Consider the following 23,762-nt stretch of genomic DNA (forward strand, 5'->3'; position numbering starts at 1 on the left):
TAGCTTTTCCTACAAAATAATTTCATTAAACTTTTAATGAAAATTTAATCCTTTAAATAATCTAACAACAATGAAGTAATTGCTAAGATATTAAAAGATTTCTAATATTCATAAAAACATGTTTAAAAGGAAGAATATTAAGATTCTTATAGGAACTTTGAACTGTTGATTACAATTTTTCAAGTTAATTTGTTGTTCTCTCTAAAACAAGATAGCAACAAATCAAACAGTCGTTTAATACCATATGAGAAACAAGTGAAAAACAAAAATATACCTTTTTAATAGTTTAAATGTTAAAACTTGAAATTATCAAAAAGTATTAATTGATAAGATAATTTTTACACTATTAGCTCTCATGTAAGGGCCACCTTTTTCTAAACTGTCACCGAGAGTTTCCTCATGTTTATCATGGAATTAGTGCAGTTTTTAAAATCATTTTAAATCTTTTACAAAAGAAAATTTATTTCGTGTATCAATTATGATAGAAATTAGCATGGGAAAATATAATTGATTAATAAATCAATGATCAATTTGAGAGTTATAATTTTTCTAATTTTTTTATGAAAATATTTTTAAAACCCTGGTAATGTGTATGTTTATACTGGGAAGTGACAAAACTTTGACAGGATATCATCTCTCATAGATAGAAAAATTGCGCACAATAACAAAGCATTTTTTATACAACAAATTTCGAGTACTTTAATAGATAATGAGATGATGATAACAATTGAATAGGTTGGTTCTATTATTACAAGAATAAATTATGACAATAGGTCCTATTGTTTTTCTTACAACAAAAGGTCCAATTTATCAATAGATTTATTTAACTTGCTTTTCATATGTAAATTAAAAAAAATAGTTTCTAATAAGATTTTTTTATAGTATTATTTTATTAAACTATGAATTTCCTAAGTTTAGAAGTAGATTTCTTTCTCTTAGTTCTAGCACACCAAAGAATAAAAGGACAAGCTAAAGAACTTTGATTGCCTCTCTCTTCCATATTAAAACAACTAATTTTCACCCATTGTTTATAAATTAAGTCTTGCAGTTCTGTAAATTTCAAGAACTTTTCACTGATACAGTTTTGTTTAATTTCATTTTTAAATTGATTTTGATTTACACAGAATATACATTTAATTTAGAAGTATTTACATCCATAGGATGAAATTAAACCTTAGTTGTAGGGGTTCCACTTGAAAGCGCAAATATAAATACTTTTTTTAAAAAGTGATTTCACTAATGTTTCAGTTTTTGTTGTTTTTCAGATGGTGCAAAACATTCCCAGAGAGTGTTTAAGTAATCAGGATGGTTCTGTGATTTTCAGGTTGAATGTGTGGCCAGCTGGAAGGTGCTGGTAGTTGGTCAGGTACAAGTATAACCAGGAGACAGGTACAGGTTTAGAAAATTTGGCACCACAAGCGGTATTCTTCCACTTTATCAGTTTAATACATTTTTACTTTGATTTAATCTAAATTTTAATAATATTTATACAGTTTGTTTTGTATTGAATTTTGACAATGACTAAAATGTGCACTGCACCCAGAGTTGAATCTGTGACAACTAAGAACAATTTCTGTGTTAACTCTCCAATGCAGATGTAATAACTAAATAAATACAAACCCTTACCAAATCAACTAAATTTTTAAGACATTTTCTCAATAATTAAGATAATAGTCTTATGACCTATGTTAAAAAAATAGGTAGCCTCTTAAATAATTTTTTGTATTTACTCTTATGTTAGTTAAAATTCTAAAGTTCATTTAAATTTTTCAAATGTTAAGTGTAATTTCTAATTGATAATATTTATTTCAAACCCATTCATTGAATGAACATGATTTCCATAAATAATTAAAAGTCCAATGATGATAATTGACTAGTTGTAATTTAAATGGAATCCTGTATAAAAATGTGTAATACATACTAATATTATCTGCTTGTATTTCCAAGTATACAAAAATGAGTTTACAGTGCTAGAGATATGAGTAGGGAGTGTGACAACCCATTCACACCAGGGCAGATACAATATTTATCTTCACTTAAACTAAAAAAAAGCAAATTAAAATTAATAAATGTTATTTAATTTTATGTATGCTCATTAAAATAAATTACAAATATTTTAAAATTGATATAGATATTCTTTGTTAAATCTTAGTTAAAGAGACTTTAATGCAAGATTTTTAAAAAGTGTAAGGGTAATATTTGAATTTATTTACTTGGACTAACTTAGAAAATAAAGCAAAAAGTCTAATTTTCATCAACCTAACTGATTCATGTTACAAGATTTTTTCTTTTTTCTCTCCCAACATGACATGTCATATTCTACACAATTTATGTTCAACTCTCACAGATACAAGTAAATATTTTAGTTTCTTTTCATAGAAGAAAAAAAAAAAAATTTTTTTGATATAATTAAATTTACAATGACTTCTTTAGGGGTAATTTTACAAATCCTTTTAAACTTGACAAGGAACAAGGCAAATCTTCCCTGATAAATGCACCTAACAATCTGCCAGACTTCAAAATCATCCAAATCAAACATTTATACCTAATTCTATTTTTATGTTTGTAATGTAAAAAAAATATGTGCATGTATAATTATCTAATTTTGCTTGAATTGTTTATTTTTGAACAAGATCAAAGTTTAGGATATGTATTAAAGAACAGAACAGCGTCTCTATAAAACAAGTGAATTAATTTTGCTAAAATTATAAGAGATGATTACAGACTATTTTTTTAAATTTAAGTCTTGGAACAACTTTAGCAATTTTACTACCCTAAAGACACATCTGCTAGTAGTTTAAAGGGGTTAATCTAGAAATCTTGTTTAAAAATTTAAAAATAGACTATAAAGTAAATCTAAAACTTTCAGTCCTCTCTTAGAAAATCCCCCAAAAAAATATAGTTTACTAATATCCAGAACGTCAAAAGGAGGGGTAAAGTACCCCCCCCCCCAAAAAAAATAAATAAAACTTTGATGTCCTTGCTAAGATCTACAATTAAATCTGTAGTTTTACATCCCTTGCTTGCCACATCTTAAAGTGTCAGACAATGGCTACGTAAACATAATTCAACTCAGGCGATAATTGATAATTGATACACACACAAATACATAAATCATCTTAATAATCAAGGATTGGAAGCTAAATTCTGTTTGATAATGTGTAACATGACAGACAATGATCAAATTTCTTTTTTTTAGGAACATGAGTCTAAAATATGATGAAAGAACAAGATAGGAAGTAGGAAAGGTTCTACTTCTAGCTGATTTCTAAAATATTTAAAAGTTTATTTTCCGGAGGCTTACTGGTGGCTGACGCGCGGCTGCCAAGCCCTGGTTTTTATGGCATTTAACTGAAAGAACTTAATTTCTAAAATTTAAATTACAAAATTGCAAATGTCTAAAGATTAAAAAATTGTCCCCAAAAATGTATATCTCTGTTAAGGTTTTTATTTACAAGTTGAAAATAAGAGAGTGCAATTATAGGCATTGCCAATTTCGGAACTACTTTATAAAAATCTTAATTTAGAATAAATAATTAAATCTTCCTTTTTTTGTTAATTTAGCAAAAAATGGGTGATGCAAAAGGTTGATCAATTATCTTTAAATTATAAACAATGTAATAATAATCAAATTATCTATCTATTAGATTCTTTGAAAATTAGCTTATTGAACAGGCAAAAAACTGAATTGTTTATATAGTTTCTATTACAAGTTGCGTAAATAATTTTTATATGAAACGCAATTTGATAAAAATGTAGATGTAAAACAAATTAAAATTTAAACACTTAGTTAAATCATGTTAAATATAATAAACTTATTTTTAAGTTGTATTTTGGGAGCAATAACAAGAAACTGTATTATTTTAAACTCTGAGAGAATGAGAGGGGAATGTTCTGACTCTGTATCGAAGGGTTGGGGGAGCAAATAATTTTCATTTTTTTATTGAATACCGGTACATTGATTCTTTCAAATAAACTCACAGCTTGTGCAGGGAGAATATAAAACAGGGTGACAGCGGAAAAAAAGAGATGGAGAGATAAATAAAAAAATATAATTATTTAGAAAAAGACAATTTAAAGGGAGAAAATTTTATAGAACATTGCAAAAAATATGTAGAAAGATTAATTGGCAAATAGATTTGGATCATATGATGAAAATTGAGAATAAAATGAACAGGCTAAATTTGAGCACAACAATATTTCTAACATTTCCCATATTTTTTTTTACAAAATATGTATTATAAATAATTTTCATTAAATATGTATAACAGATAAGTTTGGCTGTAAATCTAAATAACAATTTTAATCAAATTTCACTAATTGTCATAAATCACAAATAACAAATAAGTTTGCAGCAGTAAAATGCTATGATATATCATAGGTGATATAACTAGTGTATTTGTATGAAAGATGTATAGCGAATGTCGGACTTACGAGGTTCCCCCCTTATTCCCCCATCCTATCCCCCTCGTGCTTTTAGATGACCCTGCCCCTTCAAAATTTTACTATTCCCTGCCTCAATATTTCTAATTCTCTTTTTGTGTAAAAAAGCTTCTCTATATACTCTCATATTTATATATTTAGAACCTCACACAAACACAAACTCTCTCTTTCTATCTTTTCTCACTCCTTCTCTATATCTATCTGTGTGTGTATGTTTGTGTGAGTGTGTGTGTGTGTGTGTGTGTGTGTGTTAAACATTCTCTGACCCTTCCTGTGTGTAGTAGAGTTGTCTCCCAACGGAGTGACGAAGAAATGGACGTGAGTTCTCTCAGAGTAACATATTAGACTGAGATAATAGAATTCTTCACTAGACAAAAATTGTTTTCATAGTACACACATTTTTAAACATTTCCTCCCCCCTTAATGTCAAGAATTATGTGATTTTTATTGTCTTTAACGTTGAAAATTGTCTATAATACGATAGGATATATTTTTTAGCTGAGAACAGATTTTATTTCAGCGAATTCAGAGCCACAATGGAAAACTTGTATGCTCTCTACTGCTTTGTGTTTTAGCTAACTCAGGCATCTCAGTGATACATAAATTTCATTAGTGCTGTAATCTGAAGATTAAAATTATTAGATGAAAAGTTTGGATCCCTCCAGTTTAGACCAACCAATTAAGCTATATTAAAATTACCAAAAGTTTTTTGCCACTGAATAAGAGAATTTGATTATGATACTTGGGTATCAAAACATTTTACACTCCAATCATCTTTTTACAAAGACTTGAATTAAAGCTTATTGGCGTGATATGAATATAATGGGTTTAAGGTTAACAAAGTGATAAAACATAATAATTAAATTTTTAAAAATCAAAAAATCTTAACCTGAGTACTCTAATTTAGATCTATTATGAGGCTAACTGGAATCTGTTGCTACATACAATTTTAGAGAAAATATTTCTCCGCAATTCTGAACAATTTTCTTGTCTGTCCAACAACCACTACCACGTACAATAGCTACCAAAAGAGGGATTTTTAAAACATGTGTATTGGAACTCCACTCTCTCACTTTCTACTTTCTTTTCCTCTTTCTCTAATCTCACACTCTTTCATTGGAATTATCAAAAAAAGACCGCTGGATTTTTTATGAAAGTGGAGAGATGTAGCATTAACAAATAAGAGTGGTTGTGTTAAAAAAACTATTAATAACTTCAAATCATATTGAAATATAAATATATTCAAACAGGATTGATTTTTTTAGCCATAATCAGTGCACTGTGATATGTATCTAACTGATTATTATCTTTAATAATTTATGATTTCTGTTTTCCCAATTACCTGGTTTTTAAAGTTTAATTTAAATAAATTTTGGATTAAGGAAAAGATTGCCGAAAATAAATCCAATATTTTTAGAACTCAAAAGAAATATATTTTCTTACTCTTCAGAAGGGGTAGAGATAAATTCGTCTGCTATTCACCTATCCCTGTAAGGAATATTATTGCAGGAAAATGTTAATTTCAAACTTAAAGTATAAAGGATTTAATTACAGGGTTATTCGAATGTAAACAAAAACTTTTTTACATGTAGAATTTCTTAAATTCACTTCATTGACAAAGTATAATAAATGGCGGGAGTAGAGAAAAAAAATATGAGCCTAAGGACCACTTATCAACTATACATCCATGCCAATGAAGTTGACAAGGAAAAATAATAAATTGTATCTGTTACTTTTTTTTGCAAACCTTGTAGAGTTGCAAACTCTAAATTATTTACATTGACATTTGGGTTAACCCCAATTAATGATTCTCAATTTGGTCATAACAAGTTTACATGTCATGTTTTCCAATTAAGATGGAAGTTTCGGACAACTTTGCACTAGTCAGACTGATCAATGTCTTTTCGGAATAAATTTGTGTATTGTAAAAATTTTGCTAAGAAAATTTTATCTGCAAAGCAAAAATTAAATATGAGGAACATAAATAAAAAAAAAACATAGCCAGATAACAAAACCGTTTAAAATTAGCCAATTCAGTTTTACAATAATTTGATTCCAAAAAGGCTATTAAATCGAATCCATTGTTTTCATTTATGTCAGCTGACCTATCTGAATTAAGATTCGTTTAAAGTTCGGATTTCACCAAAAAGAATAAATGTGTGAAAAATTTGTTCAATTTGTTAAAAAAATCTTTATATTTACTTGATTAATCATGAGAAGTAATAAGTTTGAATTTATTTTTAATAGTAATGTAAAGTTGTAAACATGACATTTCTTTAGAATTTAGATGCCTCTATAATAATTCTGTGTAGAAAGTAAAAGGGTTTAAACTTGCAAATAAATAAGAATGCTGACTCCAATATTTTGAGAAAAGCTGACTTTGCTTCAACATATTTTAGATGAAACCATTTTTAATAATTTCTTAGAATGCAACAAATAATTTTGTATGCAAATCTTTTTAAAAATACATTTTTATTAGCGAGGCTACTAAGTATGACCTAAGTACTTGTAAGTCTGTCAAAAATAAATCATATAATTTCTAAATGAATACATTATATACAATACTTATATCTTAAAGTACATTATATAATAATTAAATATATTTAAATATTTTCTTTCTGAAGATTGTGAAAGCAGGAAACTTTAAGTTAATAGATTTTCAATTTTGTCTTTAAATAAATATAAAGTAGTCTGCTAATATGGTAATATGCAGAATGATGACACATGACTAATAGGGTGGGTCGATTTGCTGGCTTTTTTGGAATTTCACATTGCTACACATTGGCAAGGGTTACTGGGCCAATATAAAACCCTGTGAAACTTGAAAGGGGTTTTGTAATCTAAAAACAACGGGCGCGCGGGGGGTATAAAATGGGTTCGCCCCCTTATAAAACCAAAAATGACCGCATTGAAATGCTGATTACGCATCTAAAAACCGTTTTGAAAAATATTGATTCAGTCTGAAATGATCTTCAAATAACCTACCGAAATAAACGGTTTTGAATAAATCAGCTGTTTTAGGTACTTAATGAGGTCTTATTCGAACTATGAGCAATATTTATAAAAATAGTTTTCAGATTCGTAATCAGCATTTCAATGCGATCATTTTGATATGCAACATGCCTGTAATTGAAGGAATTTCAATTTTTGGTTTTATAAGGGGGCGGGCACATTTTATACCCCCAGTGCGCCGCTTGTTTTTAGATTACAATACCCCTTTCAAGTTTCATAAGGTTTTATATTGGCACAGTAACCCTTGCCAATGTGTAGTAATATGAAATTCCAAAATCGACCCACCCTAATGACTAAACATACGTACGAATATGTAGATAGACCAGTACTAAGTTAAATCTCCAGGTATAGCTGGCTGACATAACAACCTACCTTGCTGGAGGCCATATCTGAGACACTCCTGTGTGTCTGGATGGTTTCCAGTTGATCCAGGCACCAGTCCAGCTCCTCCAGAGTGTCCCCAGCACGCCGAACATAATTTTCATCTAAAAATTTTAATTTGTAAACATTAAAATAAACACAGCACAATAAAGAATAATAGGGCCATTTAGGGTGGTAGGAGGAAAAGTACCACCCCTTATTTTTAATTTGAGTTTTAAAAAGAAAAAGTAAATACATTTTTTCTGAGTTATTTTTATTGGAAGGGTGGAGATACCCTCAACCAAAATAGTTAAAAAGTTCTACTGTAAAGGAGAACTATATCTGTTCACTGGTTAGCAAGATCCTTTGCTACAAACAAAAAAAGCTTACTACATCATATAATAGGATAATAAATCTGCAGGACTTTGCTCGGAGGGTAGGCAAAGTTGAACAAACATTTTGACATCCTCCTCAAAACATGATCACTATAATTGTTAAGTTTGTCATGTTAGTTCAAGGGGAGTACTGTACAGTACACCAAAATTGCTTTCATAATGTGGGTCTTGATACGCTTTGTCATGTACACCTTAGCATTTTTACTTTGATTTTAAATTCAGTTCTTTATATGAGCAATACCAATATGTATGTTAAAATTTGATACAGAGCAAGATTAAGACGACCTTTTAATTCATATATAGCAAAAAAGATTTATCTGATATATTAGGTAGTATGTTATTGTTGAATGTGTTTATCTGTTTGTATGTCATGTAAGATCTTTTAAACTGTTGGTTTGATTGCTCCAGAATTTTAAGGGAAGCTTAGTATTGATCCAGTAAAGATTAAAGGCAATTTTACGAAGTTTTATTTTAACAACAATATCCCTTCGAAAAATGTACCCAACATTTAAAATCAAATGAAGAGGATATTTTGTTATCTCTTTTTTGAGAACATACCTTAGATGAAAGGGTCGGGCAAAACAAATGTTTTAGAAAATCTATTTGTTGGTTCCTATTCATATTATTTTTAAACAAGAACAATCCAATCAAAAAGAATTTTTGAATCTCTTTAATACTAAATTAGTGCCTGTATAACTGGTGTAATTTACATTTATATAGTTACTACGCTACCAAAAACGCAAAATTATGGTGTGACATTTATGGGTTAATCTGAAGAAAACGCATGAAATAATGCGTTTTTCACTTAAACTGATTATTCTGTCAAATCGAGTTGAAAAAATATGACGTTAAATTTTACGTCAAGCCTAGATTTTACCCTAGTTCTATTCATATGTTACACAGTGCGTCGAATCATGCTTAAATCAACGTTTTTATGAGGATTACTAAAAGATCCAGGTCTAGCAATTTTAACAATCAATTCTATACAAAATCACAAAATCTTTGGAAGTTAGGTTGTGGGGAAATTTTCCTTTAGAATTGTTTGTCAGTATATCATTACCTTTTCCCTGAATAGATCTAACATGATGTACTGTTATCTTTTATGATATCTATAATACAAAGTAGAATGATGTCTGTCTGTCTGTCTGTCTGTCCGTCCGTCCGTCTGTCCCGTAAGATCTCGGTAACCACTGAACCTATTGGATTCTATTCTTCAGGAAATATACCTACTGGTCCTGAGATGGTTTTAGGCTATTTTCTAGTGGGTGGGACACACCCAACCCCCCAAAAATGAAGCTTGTTGATCATTTTATTGGAAAAATCCTTTAACTAAAGCTTTTATATGATTTTTTGGTTTTAAAGATAAAAGCCGAATAATTTTACCTAACTGTCACAAGAATCACCAAGCGAAGTTTGAAAACAATCTTAACAACCCCATATGTAGAACAACTTTTTTTTATAAAATATAAATTTAGTTTCCTGTATTAAAAGTTTATATTCAGTGGCATTTTTTATATAATCTTACAGGTTAAAACTGTAAAATCTAACAACAGTACACGTAGAACGTTATCTAAAGTGATTATGAATAGGAGAAAAAAATACTTTGAAATTTACAACTTAATTTTTAATTTCTTTACCTGAAAGACCTATTCTTGTTGAAACAACAATAGTATTTCTGTACTGTGTATACTGATCAAAGTTATTCAATATTAAAGGTATACCTGTAGGTTCTACTCTTGTGATATGATTGAAACTAGAGCCAGATACAAGGGAAGGACGTCGGGATCTAAAAACAATAAACAAAATTAGTGTTCAAGTAATTGAAAAGGAGTTATTTGTCCCTTCATGTATAGACAATTACATAGAACAAGAAGTTTTATTTTTGAAATTAGAAGAAAAAAAGTAGAATTCTTCGAAAGCTCGTTAAAAGAACTACATTTAAAAAAAAGGCTTGATAACTAATTTCTATTGCTAATGCGTTGATGATATTTTATATAGTTTCTTATATTATTTAAACATGAAAAGTTGTTTCTTAGATAATAAATTTATGAAAATATTCTTTTTTTGTCCCATTCTCTACCTAGAAATAATTTCTTATATACTAAACAAACAAAAGAAAATTAGAACTATGAAACTTAATACTGTAAAACTGCTCGGAATAGAATAAGAAAATCTACCAAAACAAGAGACAAAATAAAAAAAAGAAATTACAATTTTTATTCAAAAGTTGCTGTTTTTCCTAGCTTTAAAGGTAAATTAAGAAACTATAGTAAACGAAATAATTTGTTTTCTTGCAGACTATTTCTAAAAAGGATAGTTTCTTTCCCTCAAAGTGCCTAACGAGCACTGAAAACGTCCCCCCTCCATTATTTATAAAAAAAATAAAAATAGGGATGGGGCTAATTTATGTCCTTTGGTTCCTAAAACTTCGTTGCCACAACCAGCAAACAGTATAACTTAAACTTAACCTAACCTGACCTAAAGTAATAAACTAACCAACAATCTATTTTAAATTTAGTTGTAGTGGGGAGATGGAGGGTGGGGTGGGGTCAGTGCTCGAAAAAGCTCTTCAAGGAAATTTCTTATCTATTATCTTATATGTTACCTATGAGATGCTTGTGGTATATTTGTAAGTGCTATGTAGCTAGTTCTGACACTCCGTAGGCTCGCCAGGATTTGGGCAAAGGGAGTCACAATCAAATCATCACCGTGCCTAAACAAAAATATAAATTAGTCAATGAAATTCTTTATGATTTTTTATGATTAAATATTATAATTTCTCGAACCGAAGAGTGGACCACAAAATACTTAAATACTTTAAACAAGATGTTTCTATCTTTATTTTCATAGAAATAAAATATTTCAAAAGGAAGGTTTGTGGTCTACTTTCAGTTGGAGGGAAATTGCCATTTAAATCTTAATTTAAAGCATTAAAAAATTAATGTGATCAATAACTGACTTATCAACAAATTTTACTCTATTTTTTTTATATTTGACGATTTTTTTAATGTTTAATTTATTTTCTTGGTTAAATTGCTTGTAAAACAGGGAAAATTGTTGATATTGTTGTCCAATAATTTTCTGCTTTTGATATTTAGATTAACTACTTTTAAAATCAGGTATAGCGGTGAATTTAGTTTATTATAATAATTTAACTTAATTAAAAATGCTAATAGTATATTGAAAATTATGTTTTCATTTATCCTTAATATTAGAAAAACGTATGTAGCATACCATCTTAAAAATGTCATTGTTGATATTAAATAATTTTCATCTTCATACTGAAAATGAATTTCAACATTTTAACATGTTAAAATATTATATAATTTATTAATCGCATCGTATTAGAGACAACATTACGCAGATGATAAAATAAATAATACAAGATTAATTCCAGTTCCGATAGCCAAGAGGACTGAAGTCCCAGTCTAACAAAACTGATATTAATATTATCATTTTTATTTTATTATTCGTTGTAAATTGTCTGAAATACGATGCTATACATGATTTTTAAAAATGGCTGAGAACCGGTTGCAATCCAACGGATTAAAATCGGTTCCAAAGCCATAATGGAAAAAATTTTCCTTTGTTTTTGTTCAGAATGAATTATAGATGAAGTTTATTTAGAATTCTCGTAAAATTTTGATATTATTTGCCAAAATACATACTTAAATATTCATTAAAAAATATTTTCTGAATAAAGAATAATGTTTTAGCTGAGAAAAGTTGTTTCTATAACTATGGACAAAGGGATAAGACAAATTAATCTTTATAAATTTCAAATAATTCATATATATCTTGTTACAGATTAAAGAATAATTTCGGTTTTATTTAGAAAACTAAAAAAGTGTGCTATGGACTTGCAAAGTAGCTTTAAAATTGATTTGCTGACGTTACAAAAATATTCAATATATATAGAATTCAAGATATGAGAGTCGAGTTAGAAATAATAAAATTGGTACACTGCTTTCATATTGTGATTTATAATACTTTCATTTACTTTTGGTCTTTAATTTGACCTTCTTTTTCTTTGTATAATAAATTGTAATCTAGTCTTTAATGAACTTAATAAAAGTTTAAAATTGTTGAGAAAATTTCTAAATTTGGTTCACAATAGTCAATTAATCTAAAGCATGAATACGCAACACAACATACTAAAAAGGAAAAACATAAATGCAGAGATAAAGAGTTAGGTACTTTTTAAAATTAAACTGTCTTAAATATCTTTTTTATAAGAGTCCATGTTAATGCTTTAAATCTTCGGGAAAAATCGCGGCAATACTAAATCTTCTATTGACTTTTCCCTGTATCCGTGATCTTAAGGAATACACGGAATAAATGTGTGTGCCAAATCCAGCAGACAATATTCACTAGCCTATGCACACCAACAGAGCCACTTCATTACAAAATAATAAAGCAAAGTACACAAAGGTTTCAATTATTTAAGAAATCTATCGTTTCGAAAAACGTTTTAGTTTGGGTGGTTTCAATGGCAGTAAGAAAAAAAATGCGGCTCGCTGATTTACGTGATTTTGACTAGCTTAACATGATATTAGTATATATTTCTATTTTTAACAATTTGGTACAATTTTGCCTCTCATGTTTTACTAATTATTTTCCGGAATACTTTTCACTGTCCCATGATATACACACTTGACCAACATAAGGAAAACCATCAGAGCTCGGCACGGCAGCCGTGCTCTGCTAAAGCTGCGAATAGCTGCCTCAATAGAAATATGTTAGTATGCCAAAAAATTGAAAGGATTGCAATATTGTGAACAGTTTAAAACTTCCAGTGTTTTAAAAAGTAATAAACGCAAATTTAGCTGCGAATTACAAGTGGTAGATGCGCAGCTGTCAATCCCTTAAAAAATCTTATCTCCAAGATCTATTTTTATATAGTTCAAAAGCTTTTGCCAATATTATTACAAATATATTTCGTAACACTTAAAGAACTAAACATAAAATTAAAATGAAAGAGATTAATTTATTGTTTAAGTACACTTGTGCTTCTAATAATGACTTTGAAGTGAAAATTCATCAAATAACAAGGATAACGATATCAAAAATATTAAATGACACAAACACACTTAGTAAGAAAAAACAAAAAGTTCAGAATTTTTTTTTATCACAAATATTGATTTTAAAATAACCCCACATTTACCAAGTTAGGAAAGAAAAGTATTCCTCTAACGATAGACAAGACAATTTGGGTATTGTCGGTTTCGTGACATCACCTCTTAAGGGGCGTTTCGTCGAATTTTCAAAGGTCATTTCAGGGTTAGGTAAATGCTAATAATTATGGTAAAAGGCGACGCCAATACCCGACAATTCGTAAGTGAAACAAACCATATTACAAAAAGCTTTGCATTTAGCAGAGAAAGTAATGTTTCAGAGAAACAGGAAAAGGTAATTTCATGATAGACGATCAATTCCACTTTCTATTTAATTTAACTAAATAATGAATGATTTTAGCAGCAATGAATTTTTTTTATAAATAGACTAGATTATGATCCTTAGTCCATGTTTCCCTGTTTTTTTTTTAATAAAGACAGCAATGTTTCCTGTCTTTTAGACTTGAGTTTTATTAGTGTGAATGTCAGGGATCTTAAGGGATAAGACAATGTATCATAAATTATATTTACTATACCCATCTCCCCTCCACAATTCTACGTACAGCCAATACAGGCTCTAGTATAAAAAATTTTCAAGCAAACGAGTCTTTAATAAAATGTTAAAGTTCAATATAATATACTATCAAATGTGTCCCATCTCCCTGGTAAAAGTATGTACATTGTACAATTGCCATTACATGTTTATTAGCCGCAGTAAAAGTTGGAATTTTAAAACTAGACTATATTGTAAATTTAAACATTTCAAACTTGCAGACAGAGATTATGCAAATTTGGAATGTTTGTGAGGGGGGAGGGGGGGGGGGGTATAAGGAGATATATTTTCAACTAAACCTTTAATCTTTTGGATAACTCTACATAATTCAATAATTCATTTTTACTATGAGCAAGTCTTTTAAAGAAATTCTTCTATTTTATAAAGCTCTATTTCACACCAAAGCTGCCAAAGATTGACTCATCTTAAGAAGAATTGTAAGAAGAACCGGCCTATAAAGGCAAAGCAAAATTTTCATTGTATATCATGGTTAATGGAATAGAATTAATTCAAGTACTTTTATCAGATGCAAAATACAGATGTCCACGAATAGGAAAAATAACATTGACAATTATAGGATGAGTTTATCAATTTGCTTAGCCAATGAGTTGGCCCATCAAAAAGGTAAAAATCCATTGATTTTAAATTTCTTTTCTGTGAACAATTGATTAAAATTCGATATAATACATGTTTTTTCGGTAAGGTTTAGAAACAGTTTTAATCCTACGGAATTGGATCGTATAAAAGAAATAGTTTTTTTTATTAAAGGGGATGAAAGAAGGAAGAATTATTTTAAAATCCTATCCTTATATCCGTGGCGTTTTTTCTTAATCCCTGATTTTTGTTTGTGCAAGTGTGAATATTTAAATGCAGGGATAAATAAATATATTTATATTTCTATATATGAAAAAATAAGATTAACTCAGATGGTATAAGAGATAGGGTGTTAGTCCGTCCCTTTATTTGCTTTGTTTACTTTTATCTACTTACGTGCTTCGCTACTTATGGATGGTGTCAGCAGTTTAAAAATTTTCTTTAATTTCAATTGATCAAATAGATAGACAATTTATTTTAAAACTTAATTTTCATAAAATCCCACTTTTATATCTAATATTGTTATGCATGTGAGCTGCTATATTTTTATTCTTATGTGCAATTCTGCTAAAACAAGGATGACAACATGTGAAGTTATGTTAGAGTGAAGTTATGGAGCAAATGTTCAGTGATCATAAATAAGATAAGAAGAAACATTTAGAGAAATAAAAATAAGAAAAAAAATCATGATATTAAGATATCTTTTTTTATCAAATTTTACGAAATGATGGACGGACGAATAGACATACAACATGGATTATAGAGTAGCTTAGATATTAAAATATCATCATTCTAGGAGGATATACCAAAAATGTGGGCATGAATTATTTAATGAAAAGCTTTGCTTTTAAAAATCCAATAACATTTATGGGTAAAGCTGCACACAAAACACAGCTTTTTGTTGCATTTTCAAAATATTCTGGGCCTTCCTTCTTTTATTAAAATTATCCACAATTAAAGTGTCAAAATAAGGATAAAAGCGTAAAGTATTGTTTTATTATACAAGTGTCCCAAAAAAAAGAATGGGGGGGGGGGGGGTAAAGTTGATAACTTTAAAAATTCCCATGACCAATACTTAACTCGGTCCATTCGATCTTTAAGTACACATTCTTCAAGTTATATACTATGTGTAATACATATCTACGTTTTTTTTGAAAACGTGTCTTATAAACATCTAACAAGAAAAGTTTACTTGTAAAAGGATTATTTATTTATAAACTATTTTGCTAGTTAATATTAGGATAGTTTTATCCTTATACTTGTGCCCCTAGCATCTAGGGTATCTGTATTTGAAGAAACATGAAGGGCCTTGAAAAATAGCTTAAACCACCCCGATACATAAATCTAAAAACAGAATAGCCTTAAACAATCACAGGACCTATTCGAGGGCTACCTAAAATAGTGAACCAAATCGGTTAATTGGTTATTGAGATCTTAAGCTTCAGACAAAAAACTTATTTTATCCGTATATGGATAAATCTGTGCAGTTCTTTAAAGGTATGTATAACTTGTAAATCAAAGTAAAAAGAGTATTTAAAAACATTGCAGAAACCTAACACTAACAGGTATTACAGGTACATGAAATAAAAATAATAACGATTATCTAAAATAATGTTTATGGCAAGTTTTTCAATAAAATTCGATTTGAAACGAACTTTGTTTGTTCTTATTGATTTCTTATTATTTAAAATTCTGAATAAATTTTCTATTTTGGTCAGAAAATAAATAAATTATGCTTTCTTAGTAAGACCACAAGATAAGAGTCAGGTAAATAACAAAATTGTTCGTTTTTTATCAACTACCTTTTTTTAGCCTGCATTCAAAAAGAAAAGGACGTTAAGTATTTTTTCTGTTCAAAAGTAATGTAACAAACAACAATCCTATGTTAAATCAGAAATAATAAAAGATGTTTTACTTTTGAATTTCTGTTTCTATTTATGAAAATTGATTCATAACTCAATCCAAGCAAGTTAGGTTTGTTCAGAGACAAAACAAAATCATAATGCAGGCGCAATAAAAATTTCTTTCAATTTTATTATAGGACAATTGTAGTAAAGAAAAGAAAGAAACTGTAGGCTGCCCAACTGTGAATGATATAAGAGAGGGAGAGACAGAGAGAGAGAGAAAGAAGGCGTAAACAAAACATTCTTGATTATTAATGAGGCTTCTTAAATACATAACTTCAGAGGGAAAGTATAATTAAAAACAAACAAGAAACAATAATAAGACAATATCTTTTTGGTCATAATAGTATAGGAAAATAATTTTTTAGATGAACAAATCAGCCAATCTGTGTTTAAAAGTTCTGTCTTTTTATCTAGCCTATTTTTTTTACATTTTATGTAAAATATTCTATACCTATATGTATTAAAAATTTGTGTTATCTCTGTTTAACTGTATTTCGGAGTGTTTATCTTTTTCCAAAATCTTCAAACAATTCTCTCTTGTTTTTATAAAATACCAAAACAACATCCAAACAAAAGATTGGGATTTATTTGTTTTCAAAAATAATAAAAACATAATAAAAGTGTTTACAGCCATAATTTGATTTTTTAAAGGTTATATAAATCAAATAATAATCTTTGTTATTGAGTTTAATTTTAATTAACAGAAAATTTTCCGTCTGATTATCAAACGCTACGCTAAATTCAAACTGACATAAATATCACAACAACAATAATTTGAAGAAAAAACTAATTCTGTTTAATTTCATGCAAAGAAACTTATAACTTAAAGTTAACTGGAAGCTTAGTGCAATTAATTAATCAAAATTTAATTGTGAATTTTTTCTTGTTTTTTAAGTGATCTATCTACAGAACTTTTAATTTATTAAATATATGATACCTAAATTATTTAGTCTAAAATAATGTGTTATGTTTGTATTTAAACATATTGTTTCTTTCAAATCTAATGACATTTAGATGAAAAGAACATTGACTTAAATAAATGTTTAGGTATAGCAAAACAATTCTTGTTTGTCATTTTTAAACTTTTTTGTTTCGAAAATGTTTTGATTATAATTAGGTAAAGTAAGCTATGCCCAACATTGTAAAAAAAACAATATTCAATTTACAACATTTACTATACATACGGATTTATCGTTTGTAAATAAATACCCGTTGATATAAATTCGGTTTTGGTCGAACATCGGCGAGCGTGTGTAAGGTTTAGCAGGCTTGTACGGGGAGGGGGGTTGATGGTGTGGTTGGGGCGAGCTGTGAACACCTCCCCCTCCCCCGGTTTCAGCCTCACTCTCTTCCCCCTCCTCCCTGATAAAATATATAGATGCTATTTTTTGGAAAATTTCAATTTTATAAATTTAAAATTAAAATATACTAAAAGGATGATTATAAATTGCATAAAAGTCCTAAATCCCTTATTAATAAGTTATTGTGAATATTTCATGGATATGACAATGGATAATTAGCTATTAAGTTATTGGTGGAAAACTTTAGACACTGTTATTATGTTTTTACTTGAAAACATGCTTTAAATAAAAATTGATGGATTAGACAATATGAAAAAATATCTAAAAGATACACACTTAGAGATAGTGAAAATAGTCTGAAATCTTATATAATAAGAATAAGTTCGTAAAAAGTGAAACAATTTACATACAGAATTCATAAATTTTTTTCGAGAAATGAACAAAAAGTTTCATAAATTACATGAGTTTCAAAATAAAACCACAAACTATTACATATTTTATATTTCAACGGTTTTCCTGACAGGTAATAGTAGTGCACATAACCCCCTTTATCCTAATTTGAAAAAAAATTGAAAATAAGGAGGGAAAGGGGGAAGTTTTTGTTTATTTAACTCTAGGTCTGGTTAAGATAGTTTAAATTGGGAACTGGATAGCCCCGAAGGGGCTAGGAACCCCACGTAGGTTTTAGGTAAAGAAAAATATTAAATCTCCCTTTAGTAAATATAAATTAAATATAAGGAAGAGGTGTGGGGTGTTCAGTGCTCGATAGGTACTTTAAGGGACAGAACCTATATTTCCAGCTAGAAATTTATGTAAATATTTTATGTTTACAAAAGTTCCAAAGTAAAACAATAATCTAACTTTTGTGTGTGCGTGCGTAATTTACAGGGAGGGATGGGACAATAAAGATAAACGCCCCGCCCCCCTCCCGCCCTTAAAAATATAAACTAGTTTTTGCCTTAAGAAGCTTAAAACTAAAGGCGAGATAGGACAAACCTATGTATTCAATTAGATATCCTTCACCAATACTTATTTCATGATTACTACTTTAATCATTATAAAAAGACATTTACAGGCTAAATTTTGTTTATCATAATTGGGATAAAATAATTATCGTCCGTTGTCATATCTCTATATCTTTAAAAATATATAAAATCCAATAGAAATTACGCTGTTCTCTAAAAATTTGATTTCTTTAAACTTGATAAGAATTCAATCAATAAATTTCTTTTTAAATGTTTTTTCTTAAAAAAACATGATTAAAACTTAATGCTGTTATAACAGAATAATGAAACTACTCCTGCACTAAAAAATAGTCACACTATACTAATGCAAAATTTGAATCATGGAAAGAAAACGAAGTAGCGGGTTTCGTTGTCTTTTTACAGTAGATTTTTATAGTTTATTTCATGTTAGATTATTTAAATGTTAACAGTTAATGATTGCCCCGCAGTGTTAGAGCACCAACATGGACTAGAAATAGGAGAAAGGCTACTGCGAAAATACGACGAAACCCACTACTCCGTTTTCTTTTCATGATCCCAAAATTTGAATATACATTTACATATAAGTAAAAATATAAACTGTGTGTGGATATTTGCCTAAAATTTTCACCACTAAATATTTTTTGCTCACGCCATAATTGTATTATCCAAAATGCACCTGTTCAAATCATAGATACAGAAATTTGTATTTAAAAATTAAAATCATTAAAAATATAAATCCTTTGCTGCAACTTCTCTATAGGTTTGTTCTACGTAACTCTACGTTTTAATTCTCGGGTATGATCGTGGAGTTGATTAGCTATCTAACAGAGTATTCATATTGAGTTCTTTAATGACAATAACCAATCGATATATTATTACTTGGATGTTGCAACAGATTTTTATGTAATCTGACAAAGTGATGCTCGCAGCTGGCTAAAATAATGATACCCCCTTCCACCCCCTTTACCCAATCCCCTTCCTTTCTACTGGATGATGAACAAACTGACCAAGCTAACAAATTTCCTCCTGTGATTATATCCCCATATATCCTTCTTCATTCAGTAACCACATAATCTAATTCAATGAAGTCTGACCTTTTCTACTATTTGTTATCAGGAATAATTTTCCTAAGCCAATATTAGCTTTGTGGCTGAATATATATTTAGTTCCTACGTGAAATGTGTAAAACTTATTTTATGATTTTGAAAAAGTATTCAAACAATATAGTTTAGATGTATGTCATGTTGCATAATTTGTTACGTTTTAATCAGAAGGGGGCGTATCTATAATTTTGGCAAAATTAGTGGGGGTTGGATAACCCACCCCCTTGACAAGGGTCTACAACACCCTGGTTATATACACCTCTAAAAAAGATAACAAAAAATTGTCTTGAAAATGGCCGATAAATTGATGTACATTCCCAATGATAATACACAAAATTACCAATTCTGTAGATTACAATTTCAATGAAACATTTGGACGACACTCAAATAAATTAACCAACCAATCATAATTTTCAAAAATTGTTAAGCCAACAAATAAAAAAAAGTTATTGTAAAATTTTGGGGACTAGTGTAATAAACAGCCCAATGGTCCCCCCCTCCCTGGAAATATTTCTTTTCAGGTTTAAGAACAATGAGGAATTGATGTAAAGCTTGAAATATTTGTGAATTTCCCATCTGTTTTCAACTAGAATTATTATTATTATTGTACCTTTTTCTACAATTCACAATACAATTTTTTACAATATTTTATAACTTCGCCCCTAGCCTCTAAGAGAGGAGAGCTTAAAACAACCACAGGATAAGTATCTATGTTCCCTGAGAATCACCTTGTCAGTCAGACATCGTTGTACTTTGTATTATAGATATAACTTCTAAATTTAAGAAGTACTAGAGTCAATGCAATTGATTTTTTTCTTATATTTGATTAATATTTTATTCATAAATTCTATATTTACAATTAAAATTGCTGAATAATATTCTACTGTCCTGGACTGCACCATAAAGCTCGTATGCAAATGTAATTGCTTGTATAAAGTTAAACAAAGCACATTAATGTTTTAAAAGGGATAAACTTTTATCTTCTAAACACCAATTCATGATACTTACACACACTATGTACAAACATACACACAAATTAGAACACAGAAAACTCACACACAAACACTAATAAACATACACAAAATAATACACAGAAAGACCTCGCAAAATTTCATTTACAAATTTAGAGACTTTAGATTTTACCAAGGCTGACAATATTCATAAATAGTGAAGCTTTTTGATAAAGTCGAAGATAGGGTAATAGTTATTTCTCGCATCGTATTATAAACAGCTTTCCGCGGATATAGAATGTACAATTATAAGATTAAAACTATTTTTTTTTCAGCCCCAAAGTGCCGAAGTCACGGGCTAAAAAAACTGGTTTTAATCTTATGATTGTACATTTTTATATTCCTAGAAAGCTAGATATAATACGATGCTAGACATAGTTTTTTCGTATGGATGAGAACCGGTTCCTATCCACCGGATTCGAATGAATACGAGAAATATATATTTACAATATCGTCGACAGAAAAGTACTACGTAGCTTCTTATAGGTTCAGGGAAGGTTTGTAAGTATTTTGGACGAGGGTACCACAAGCCTCCCAAGAGAAATCGCCCCTGGAAAAAATGCCCCCACCCCCAATCTTTTATAGCTTTTTTTTCTAGAACTAAAATTGAAAATGGGCAGGAGTCAACTTCCTCAAAGGCCCCTAGGGGCGTAGCTGTTGCTACAAATAAAGTACAAAAAAGCTTTGCTTATAAAAATATAATTGTGTAACATTTCAAATTTATCAGCAAAATTATATTTCTGTTGAAGTTAACAATATCATTTCGAAAATATGAAATTTTAAATTCACAAAGGTTTATTCATATATTATTTTTATATCAAGTAGTAATATGTAATTGAATATTTAATGTAGAATTAAACTGTCAAACTGGCGGCGATTGGGACAAGGTTTTAGGATAAATAGTATACTATAGGGGAGTTGTTAAGTTTTAATGAGACTGCACCTTTTCATACTAGAGATGTTAAAATGGTTTCTGCTTGAAATTTATTTTAAGATGTGTAGAAATGCATTTGCTCAACTAAACAAGAGACACTGAATAAAGTGTCCTATTAGGACTTCCAAACAAAAGTCGAACAATAAAAAGTTGGTTGTTCTTATTATATCAATCAATACTCAAGGCATATGGCATAATAGAGGTAATGCGATTAATATTTCTCTGTTAGTTATTCTTCTAAAAATACTATGAATAATATATTGACCTATATATTTCTATATATTGACTTAGGGGTGACCCCTAAAATGGTGGGTCCACGCATTACGTGCATGACAGATATCTCGAGTTTTTTCCGTCTTAATTTCTTACGACTTTTTATACAGTTTTGTATTGTGGGAGGCGTAGTTAGACAAATTAGTTGGGGGGGAAAGTACCAATTCAACGGTGGGCGTTCATTTCCGCATGCTATCACTTCAGCATATTGTTTCATCAATACACAAAAGCAAATTAAATTAGAAGGGGTATACAGTAGTGGGTATAATGGATCTAAAGGGATAATGATAATAAGACAATGGCTGATAAATTAATATATACCCCAATGATGATACTTAGAATAACCCCTTCAGTAGATTAAAATTTGTGGTTGAAAAGTGTGAACAATCAACCTAATGAAGCAACCAATTTAAATTGACCCAATCCCCAAAATTGTTAAGCCAACTAATGAAAAAACGTTATTTTAAAACTTTGGGGACTATTGTCATTGCCCACTCTTTCTCTGCTGTACAAAGTTTATACTGTGTTAACAAGGACAAAAGGGATGAAAAGTAGAAAATATTTTTTTTCATGAAATAAAAGAAATATATTTTTTTCATTAAATAAAACAAATATATTTTATATATCAAAATATTGTAGATCCTAAATAAATTGAGTTGATTAATTTAACACATCGTATTATATATAGACATCTTTCCGTGGATAATAAGTGAAAACAAGGTTCCAAATGCCTGAGCTAACAAAACTGGCGCTAATCTTATGATATTTACTTTAATACTCATGTAAAATTTCTGTAATATTAATAGTAATAGAGTAGCCCCGCTACTAGAAATCATTTTGTTTTTTACCAACTAAGAACTTACGGCAAATTTTCAGATATTTAAATTAATTTTTTTAAAAGAAATAATAGTTGATTATTAAAATCTCTTCTTTTCCAACTTTGTTTCAAAAATTAATTTAAATACTAAGAAGAAAAAAATAATTAATCTTGTGTACTTTCTTTAAGAGAAATAATTCTTTAATTTATACATGGGAACGTTTTATGGGGGCGGTTCAAAAAAGTTGTTTATTCACCACCAATAATTAAGATTTAAAAAAAATAAAAATCTATATAATAATGTATTTTATATATGTTATAAATTTAATTCCTTAGTAACATTTATTTGAACAGTTACAAGCAACTTTAGATCAAGTATCTATTAATTTGAATTCGTTCGCATGTGTTCAAATAAGTTCGTATCAAAGTGAATTATGTTTACAGGAATAAATTTAGTTGAAATATGGATCTTGAAATTGTTGACGAAGTTTATCTATAATTTGAAATGTCTGTCAGCTTGTCAATGTAACTTTTTTTCTGCTTTTATTTTTATTTTTTATATTTTTTTGTATTTTCCTCAGAGCTTTTGAAACAGAGTGACAGATTAACAGGTACTGATAGAAAAACAAAGTGAGTTACAGAGTAGATTTGCTTTAAAAAATGTGTTTATCTGCCAACATTTTAATTTTGTTAGTGAGTGAATAAATATTAGTTTTTTAAAAGCAAAGATTTTCTATAATTAGGGTCTGTCCGTCTGTATGTGAGTTTATCATTATGGGACAGTTAGCTATTCTGGTTAATTTATTTGAAATATAGGTGTTCAAGTCAATTTCAGGCTCCAGGTATGATCCTGTAGGTCCTGATCCTCCAGGTCTCCAGAATGATTTAAAAGCCTCCTGTGACCGCAATTTTTAACATAGAGCCTTCAAATTTTAAACTTAAGCTTTTCTTACACGCCTA

The 23,762-nt window shown here is 29.1% G+C and overlaps 1 protein-coding gene across 3 annotated transcripts in view; it reads right to left on the minus strand.

The window, feature by feature from the left end:
- LOC145316218 (3',5'-cyclic-AMP phosphodiesterase-like) overlaps positions 1-23,762 on the minus strand; it is a 125,510-nt gene that overhangs the window by 16,632 nt on the left and 85,116 nt on the right. For 2 of the 3 annotated variants that reach the window (XM_080156579.1, XM_080156590.1), the window contains 3 exons: positions 10,816-10,923; positions 9,932-9,996; positions 7,828-7,940 (listed from right to left, as the gene is read on the minus strand). In XM_080156579.1, coding sequence (XP_080012705.1) covers positions 7,828-7,940; positions 9,932-9,996; positions 10,816-10,923 — 286 coding nt within the window. Of the gene's footprint in view, positions 1-7,827; positions 7,941-9,931; positions 9,997-10,815; positions 10,924-17,587; positions 17,735-23,762 lie in introns of those variants that run through there. The other variant, XM_080156597.1, reaches the window with a different exon arrangement.

The sequence above is a fragment of the Acartia tonsa genome, chromosome 1, assembly GCF_053477335.1.
Source record: "Acartia tonsa isolate MP-2025a chromosome 1, ASM5347733v1, whole genome shotgun sequence".
NCBI lineage: Eukaryota > Metazoa > Arthropoda > Copepoda > Calanoida > Acartiidae > Acartia > Acartia tonsa.